We start from the raw sequence: 9,960 nt of genomic DNA on the forward strand, positions 1-9,960 counted from the left end.
TATTATTATTGTTATTATTATTACTATTATTACTACTACTACTACTACTCCTCCTATTATTATTATTATTATTGTTGTTGTTACTATTATTATTGTTGTTGTTATTATTATTGTTGTTGTATTATTGTTATTTATAATTTGTACAATTAACCTCTCTATGGTTCGACCCCGGTCTTGCCGGGTTATTTATTACTTCGACACTCTTGCACTTGGGAGAAGACATCAATCTTTTAGTCGTGTCACTTATATTATTAGATATGTTAATATAAAACATGCTTTAGTTAAGTAGTTATTGATATTTCAAGTGCAAAATCATGATATAAAACCTTGATAAAAATGCACTTTTAAGTACTAATCAGTAGACAATGACTGTTTCCATTAAGTCACAACAAAAATAACCACCCAAGCTAAAAAAATGAATTGATAAAGAAAAAAATATAAAAAGTAACATTTGATCAACCCCTACTAAGGCTAAAATTGGTCATCTATGCTAGAACTAGAAAGAGATTCATCAATAACCACCCAAGCTAAAAGGATGAATTGATAAAGAAAAAATATAAAAAGTAACATTTGACCAACCCCTATAAGGGCTAAAATTGGTCATGTATGCTAGAACTAGAAAGAGATTCATCAATAATGACAAAGATAAAGAAGTGATAAAAAAATATCAAAAGATGCCTTCGGTATACATGTACCTTATATGCTATACCATCCTTTTTAAAAGAGAAAACTTGGGAGGAATAGCTGAGTGAGTTATGACTCAAAATTGAACTAAGATATTTAAGCCTTTTTCACTATTTCTTAAGTTGATTTTCAACTTTATTATTGTAATGTTGAAATGTTCCACAATTTTTATATTTGCTTATAAGCAAATAGGTACAACAATGTTTTATGCAATTATTTATAGAAGTAATGTAATACTTTTTTTCATCTCCTAGTTTATATAATTTTTAAATCACTAATATCCAAGATAATTAAATTTAGAGGTTCACTAATTTTTTGAATTGCTTGAAAAAAAGTTTTGTGAGCTTTAATTCTACACAAATCTCATACTTATGATTTTTCTTAAAAAAACATGTTTAGTAATACAAGATTAATTAACCTTTGTATAGAATTAGAATTCATATGTCCTAATCTCCATGCCACGTATCATAAGACTAAAGTAAGAAGAACACAAATTATTTTTATTTATCTTATCTTTGTTATAATGGCATTATATTCATTTTGAAGAGGCTATCACAAAGATATTCATTTCCTACATACATCCCACTTTTAGTGAGTATAAAATTTTCATTGTCAAAAACTAGCTTAAGACTATTTTTAATCAATAATAAGTCAAACACTATGCTCTCTTTAATATCAACAACATAAAAAACATAATTGTTGAGGAGGAGAAGTTTTTTGAAAGTCACATTTACTATGACTTTTTCAATGCCAAATACCTTAGGCCAAATACCTTAGGAATTGATGAATTCTTCATGTATAAGTATTCACCATCTATTTCTTTATAAATAAAAAAAACATTATCTTATTGACATATACATGCCTTATTATATCAACCTATCACTATTTAGGATTGATCAAGTTGACTTTAAAAATAATAATAGACAAGTTTATTTCCAAAACTTCATTTATAAGGTGATCGATCATGGTGATTTTGATTTCAGCAATCCTTTTTATTTTAGAATTTCTTTGTTGAGCTCTATTTCTATAATTCTTGGCTTGGTGTCTAGTTTCTTTGCATATGAAGCATTTTTTCATTAAACTTCTTATAAATTTCCTTCCTCTTCATAATAAGCCTTTTCTTTTAGTTTTTATTATAGATCTTCATCATTTACTCAATAATGTTTGCTTTGGGGGATATATTGAATGAGTTTGCTCTTCTTTTAGACAATTTATTTCCCATTTCTTTTTCTCCATCTCAAAATATAAGGTTTTCAACTCTCATTTATAAATGAAATACATTGACATATCTTGTTTGTATTATCATTTATTTAGTGCATCTCTTCTCTTCATACCTAAAAAATGATAATACAAAATACAAAAAAAAAAGGAAGAAAAACATATATAGATGTAATAGATTTCTATTTATACATAAGAATGAATAACTATATAATAAAAAATAATTATTTAATCATTATCGATATAAATTAATAATTATTATTTAATTAAATATTGTTCACGTGTGTATGAGCAAACGATTGTGTCATTATATTCCATTACACACACACACAACCCCCCCTGTACTTCGACAACACGGTTCGTTCACAAAAGACGCCCAATCCGCACTTCACACTTCACACTTCACAGGACTCCACCAACTTTACGCTTCCTCCTCAGACAAAGGGACACAGGCACCTTTATCTTTATTTTGTGGTTCTTTAGGAGAGGGGAGAAAGAGAGAGGGGGAGAGAGAGATGGAAAGAAAGGCCCTGGTGTTATGCAGTGTTGTGGGTCTGTTGGGGCTATTATCAGTTGCTACAGGTTTTGGTGCAGAAGCAACAAGGATTAAGGTAATTTTATTTTATTTTTCATTTCAAATGTTCATCTTGCTCGTTGCAGGTTTACTTCCTAATATTATGACTCCTGCTGGGATAGTGTTGTTTAAGTCTATTTATACATACAATTGACAGTGTTTATATTGATTTTCAATCACCGTGATTGGTTTTTGTGTCTATTCGCTTGGTTTTATAGAATCACGGCTTATTTTGTATTGACCACTTGTGTGTCAATCCTGAAGTTGCTAGCTAGTCAAGTCCTTTTGGAGCATTCAACCTTATTTTTTCTCCCATTTCTTTTCTCAAAACCGAAACCATGTTTGTGAACAAAAGACAAAGGCTCACAACATTTTCTTCTGAAAATCTTGTCTTGAGAACAAGATCGATTTTTGAGATTATGGTAACAATCTTTGTCTGTTCTCATAAGTATAGGGTGCTCTTTACTACAGTTTTGAGTCAAAATCAGCTACGAGAAGGGCACAATGTTTTTGTTTATTAACAGAAAACAACTGTCACCCTGATACATTGCCTCGTTGGTTTTTTCCTCTAGGTGCGTCATCCTCGGGGGTAAGGGTTTATGTAAAAGACAAGGAAACGTGCTTACTGCCTAGGGTCTATGTTTTACACTATCAATTCACATATTTGACTAACTCATTAGCTGATGAATAATCTCTTCCGACCACCAAATGTTTTCTTCTTCATACAATGTCTCTGCTACTAACACATCAGAGAGAAACAGCCCTGTTTATCAGAGGACAAGCCAGTTCTTAATTATCAAACTATTTAGTTTCTATTCAGAACTCAAGATGATTTGTTGTGTTAGTTTCATTACCTTTTCTTTAATGTTCTAGATTTTTTTTTTTTTCAACTAATCTCAGAACTTAAGCCTTTGAAGCTGTGCCCTCGTCCTTTTGAGTTTTGTTAGAGCGGTGTGATATATTAAATAATTCAGGGGTCTCAACAACTTCATTACAAGTCAGAATCTGTTTCATCTTTTGCATGTTCCAGCGGCAATGGCATTGCTCATCTCCAGCTCAATCAGCTGAATGATTAGCTATTATGAAAGAAGGAAAAGTGAACTGTTTGATTTTGTATACTTTCTGTATTGACTGTGAATACTGGACGTACTACCACTTTGACTGATGCAATTTTTTTTTTAACTTATGTGGTGGCTTGTGGTTGGTTTTTTTTTTTAGATATCACATTCTGTAGTTGTAGATTATACATTAAGTATGATAACATGACAACCATGATTTGAGGAGGAAGAGGAACTTTTTGCTGATAACAATAAACACTGGCATCGTGAAGGGAAGACCCCCCCTACCCCAATTATCGATCTGTATCTGTCGGATATAAACAAGGATGGACCTACCTGATTCCTTTTGTATCCCAGTCTTGTGGGGTTTCATTGTGGTGAATTCCTTCATCTCCAATGTCATGTTTATATACAACATCTCTTTTATTATTATGTGGAGCTTATGCTAATTTTGGTTGGTAATGTTGAATTGTGAATTTGTGACAAAAAAAATTAGATTTTTCAGTTTATTCTGCCATCTCAACATAACCAGAAACAATGATACCTATGTCTGTCATTCAGTTTTGCAGAAATTACTGCTCTAGAGTGCCAATTTTATTATCTTTTGCTATAGATTTTTTTTTTTTTTTTCTTTTGTGGATTTTCCTGTTGCTCTTCAGGACCTTTATGTTTGCCGCAACATGAATCCTTACTTCTGTACTCGAGGAATTGTTGGAATTATACAACATCAATTGTAAAATGGTTTCTAATGTAATCATTTTCTATTCCTGCAGGGTTCTGAGGTTCAGTTCACATCTGCAACGCAATGTACCTATCCTCAGAGTCCAGCACTGGGTCTTGGTTTGACTGCAGCTGTGGCTCTTACTATTGCTCAAGTAATTATTAATGTTGCAACTGGGTGTGTTTGTTGCAAAAGAAGCCAGCACAGTTCAAACTCAAATTGGACAACAGCTTTTGTCTGCTTTGTTATTTCATGGTAATTCTCAATGGCCATTTGTGCTTAAAACTCTAATTCAGCTTTACTTATTCCATTATTGAGGTTAACAGTTGATTGTTCCTTCCTTTGTCAACATCTTTAGCTTGTCAACATCTTTAGCTCTTCACCAACGTGTTTAGCCCCCCTCTAGCAGCTTATCCTATTTTGATGCTTTAGATGTAATACCAATGAGCTAGAATGTGTCATCTAAATGTTAGATCATTATCAGCACCTGAGTTCCTGTGAATGCATCAACAAAAATGTACTTTTGACTTAATGCTTAGTGGCATTGGCCACTTCTAATAATCATATTTTTTTTACATCCTTTTTTTTTTTAACATACTTCAGTATCTTTGTAGAGCATGTTTACTTGAAATTTCTAAGACCTAAATGCACTGTCATATCTTCTTGAATTGATAAACAACATGACTTGAAGACTATTCATAATGATTGGAAAAAACCCTGTTTTATATACCCTTACACAGGATCATAACTTTTGCTATAATTTAATTTGTTTCTTATTTTTAATCTATCTGTGTTAATATTGTATTGATGTAGATCATGTCATGGAATACATATTGAGACCAAATTGACCTGGTCTTTGATTGTCATGGTACAATAGGATTTTATACTCAAAGGATGATTTAGTAATAGTAACACTGTACTAAATGTTAGAGAGATGTGGTTTCACTATAATTTAATTTTTTTTAACCCTTCTGTGCTTTTATATTTTATTGATGTAGATTGTGGTTGAAATGCTTAATTAAGGTCTAATTGAACTGGAATTTGATGTGTGCTTTTATATTTTATTGATGTAGATTATGGTTGAAATGCTTAATTAAGGTCTAATTGAATTGGAATTTGATGTTTGTGATACATTAAGATATTAAATTCAAAGGATGATTTAGTAATCATTAGCAATACACTAATAGTTAGATACAAAATACTTGTGTTAGCGGATCCTTTTCTGTATAATGAAATTATCAACACAAAATGATATATGATATTTATTGAATTTCAAACTTCTTTCCTGAAAATTTACTGCTAATATACCTCAAATCATGTAAAGCATGTAATTATCCTATTGTTTTATGTTACAATGCTGCAATATGTTTTGAATTGAAAATTTTCTATGCTACCAATCTTGATGACTTTGAATGGCCTAAAATGATCCTGATAGAGGACCGCTTGAACTGAAGACCTTCAAATTCTCATTTTCTTAAAGTCCTCATGCTTGAATCTAGGAAACCAAACCAATTACTATAACACCTGTTAATCAACTTATAGTTTGTATGCAAAGCTAAGAATTGTGTAGTATTCTATTAAATTCATCACTATTGACATTTCTCATGTCTGGAAGGTGATTTTTCTTGTTGAAATGAATTGAATATGCTTAGATGTAGAGTTTTCTATTAGGTCAATTTTTATAATTTAGTTGTGGGAGTGGTGAGACCGACCTCTACATTTGACTGTGTACCTATAAATTTACCTTTTAGTCCCTTGTAAAATCGAATGCAATGATAAAAAAGACAAGTATATTTAGGATATTTATCTCAATTAAATTAATTCAATTTTACTAAGAGCAGCTTGGAATTGTTGTGTTGTGCTTTGGCTATTTTTCTGTGTACTGTGTTGTGTTGCAAGTTGAAATTATAATAATACCAGTAGGGTTCCCATTTGCTGCAGAGCTCTTGACAAATTATATTTTTTTCTTAAGAACATAATGGTACCCTATTTGATTAAAGAATAAAGCAGTTTCCTTTTAAAATATCACATGCTTTGATTTCAAAACTAAAATGGCCTAAATCAAACACTGATTTTAGATGAAAAGTAGGTAAAAACAGTTGTGCTTTAAAGACAGAACAATGCCAAACAAGCACCAATTGTAAATTATAACTAACATGTATATGCAATATATAATTCCCTTCAACCAAATTCAATCTAGTTCTCTGTGAATAAAAAGTTAACACCACAATTAAATCCATGATCTTATCTTTTAACCCATGCAATTCATTAGGCATCAAGGGGACTCGCAAGCATTGGCAAAAGCATTCCTTACTTGAACGCTTGAGATCCTCCAAACATGCAGATGATTGGGCATGCTCATACATAAACACACCGGCAGAGCATATGTAACTTTGATCTGAATAAAAAAAAAGTGTCGGGCTAGATGAAAAAGGAGAAACATGAGAATTAAGCTCTCAGCAAAAGGGAACACTTGAAAATGGAAATCTTTTGTTTAATTGGGAAATGACCATGGGCCAACATGCATATCCATGCATGCATGTGCAAACACAAACTTACATAAACCTACTGAATGTTATATTTATACATCAGCTTCAGTTGAAACTATGTTCCGTTCATAATGATCGATTTGACAATACATGCAGGTTCACATTTGTAATAGCATTTCTTCTTTTGTTGACTGGTGCTGCCCTCAACAATCAGCATGGTGAAGAGACAATGTACTTTGGCAATTACTATTGCTATGTTGTAAAACCTGGGGTCTTTGCAGGTGGTGCTGTCTTGGCCTTTGCAAGCGTGGCCCTTGGGATTCTTTGTTATCTCACCTTAAATTCTGCTAAGGACAGTAACGATCCATGGCCAAATCCTCCTCTTTCTAATCAAAGTGGCATAGCCATGGGGCAGCCCCAGTTTGCACCCCACACTCAAGACCCTGTTTTTGTACACGAAGATACATATATAAGACGACAGTTCACTTAATTGGTAATTTCGCGGCCCACCGTTTGTATTGTACTGCAAATGTCTTAGAAAATATCCTGGTATTGGGCTTCAAAGTTTATCCTGAGTGCAGCGCGCATTGTTGAGAAGGGTGGGTTTTTATTGGGTCGCGTCCTATTTCCTGTGCTTGTAGTGGTGTTATATTGACCTTTATATCTTGTATTTTCATGGGTCGACTGTTACAAATTGTTCGTATGTATATTTACCTTATGGAAAGTGGGCCTCTATGATTTTGGTTCTCTATACTAGATAAAGTTTTAGGATAGAACTACTTATTTGACCCCCCGACACCATGCTGAATATTGTTTTTTCAACCAAAAAAAAAAATTTAAACATGTAAGTTTTTTTAACATTTTTTTACATAAAAAATATTAAGTGTAAATCAAAAAATTTATGTGCATCTAATTAAATAAATTATCTACCAATAAATAAATATAAAAGTTATTAATAATAACTAAATATATATTTGGAAAAATTAAGATGTAGATTAATATATTTAATTTTGTGATATTATCAAAGCAAGGTTATATTTATATTTTGGTGTAAAATCTTGTATTGTCAAGTTTTATTTTATTGAGTATAATTTTTAAGTTAATTGTTAGACTGAACTGAAATTTTTATAGGAGTTTTTAGATATGATGTTATACATTGGCTTAAAATTTTAAGTAAATCGGAGTAGTAAAAGATTATTTTGTAAGGTCAAAGTTATTGAATGAATTATGTTAAATTTATCTATTTGAACCTTCATCTACTGTTCAGACTATATCTAGAGCTACATAAATAATTTAGCTAAGACTTCAATTGGGTTGAAAATTATATATTTATATCTTCTTGACAATATATGGTAGGCCAACCAATTCATTCAGACAAGAAAAAAGGATATTTTTGAAGTTAAAACTAAAATTTATCAAGAATATGTGAAAATTAAAGAAATATTGTTTCCTTGTGTATTATGAATTTTAGTCAATATGAGGATTTTTTAATGTTTTTGGAAGTATGTGTGGCGGCTATTAGCTAATCTATTCTATAAGGACTCCAAGTCAAATGATAAGATATCTTTGGCAACACTTAATATTTATAGTTTGCAAGGATTCCATATTCATTATAAAATGTATGTGGTGGCAAGGAGGCATAAGATTTTTTTTTTGTTTTTTTGTTTTTTCTTATTTCAAAGGGTTTTTTTTATTCAAAAGGGAGACTATGGGAGGCTGTTTAAAGAAGATATTTTTACCACTTTTCTTCCTATTTTTTAGAGCATATTTTCAACTAAACAATGGAAGAAACTTTAGCACTTAAGATAATATCTTTTAAGCAAGGAAGGATAATTAATGGACGACTGATTAGTACTTAAAAGTGCATTTTTATCAAGGTTTTATATTATCATTTTGCACTGGAAGTATTAATAACTCCTTAACTAAAACATGTTTTATAATAACGTATCTAATAATATAAGATACCTTTAATTTATGGTAAATGTTTATTTTAAATGCAGGCCTATTGACACGACGAAAAGATTGATGTCTTCTCCCAAGTGCAAAAGTGTCAAAGTAATAAATAATCCGACAAGACCGGGGTCGAACCACAGGGAGGTTAATTCTAAATTATAAACAACAATAATAGCAATAATAACAACAACAATAACAATAACAACAACAACTATAATAATAATAATAATAATAATAATAGTAGTAGTAGTAATAATAATAATAATAATAAAGAAAGAGAAGAAGAAGATGATGATGAGAACTTGGAGATGGAAAATTAATGTAAGGATTAAACAATAATAATAACAAATGTCAAGGTTAGAGGTTCTACTAATGGTATGTCAAACAAGTATAGTGTAAACTCTTATTATTCAATTGGAAACCACACACAAAGAAGGTTCCAATTAGATTATAGATTGTTAACATGATTACATTAGTCATCTTATTCAATTAATGCTAATACTTGTAAATTTCATCAAGCATTCATGATTATAACTTATGTTAACAACAAATCAAGTTCCTTTCATAGCTCAGGTGTCGGTTATACCATACAATATGGGCTATGAAAGTGGCAAGCATTTGTTGTACCAAGTGTTATACAACATAAATCAAGATTAGTCATTTAACAAGCAAAGTATTAAAGAGTGAACAAGATAACAAATATAAAACATGCTAGTATCAAACATTAAAGTCCATATTAAGTTTATACTATACTTATTCTTACACCATTAGTGTAACCTTTTCACCTTGACATAATAAACTTAGCTAGACATAATGAAACAAATAAAAATAGATAAACAAAATAAGAACATAAATAAGATAAAAGTTAACTAAGTAAAGGAAAGGAAATGAAAGGCATAAACTTGATATTAATGAAAGCAAAGCATAAACATTATAAAAAATACAAAGAGAGAAAGTAAGAGCATGATCTTGATCTGGAAACCAAGATGCCTAAATGCATGGCAAATGCCTCCTTTTATAGGCCAAAATTAGGAACTATTGATTTGATGACTAATTGATGAGTGGGTGGCCAACTCTTGACTTGGTGACAATCCTTATCTTCTCTTGTCTGCCCAAAACGTCATTGATAAAGTCAAAATTGGAGCCACTTGAAAACATGAAAGTTGTAGGCAATTGTCTCAGCTTTCTTGTGTAAAACATTCAACTCATTTAGACTTTTAGAACTCCAAATATGGTCAAAATACTGAACAGTGCTCGGGTTGG

At 31.1% G+C, this 9,960-nt stretch overlaps 1 protein-coding gene across 1 annotated transcript; it reads left to right on the forward strand.

Annotated features, from left to right (window-relative positions):
* The first annotated feature begins 2,236 nt into the window (after positions 1–2,236).
* LOC105112685 (transmembrane protein, putative (DUF1218)) lies at positions 2,237–7,497 on the forward strand. Its single transcript, XM_011008460.1, has 3 exons — positions 2,237–2,513; positions 4,308–4,510; positions 6,901–7,497. The coding sequence occupies exons 1-3, from the start codon at positions 2,418–2,420 to the stop codon at positions 7,232–7,234; spliced, it is 633 nt and encodes a 210-aa protein (XP_011006762.1). The 5' UTR covers positions 2,237–2,417; the 3' UTR covers positions 7,235–7,497.
* Positions 7,498–9,960: the final 2,463 nt, after the last annotated feature.

The sequence above is a fragment of the Populus euphratica genome, unplaced genomic scaffold, assembly GCF_000495115.2.
Source record: "Populus euphratica unplaced genomic scaffold, PopEup_1.0 scaffold358.1, whole genome shotgun sequence".
Taxonomy (NCBI): domain Eukaryota; kingdom Viridiplantae; phylum Streptophyta; class Magnoliopsida; order Malpighiales; family Salicaceae; genus Populus; species Populus euphratica.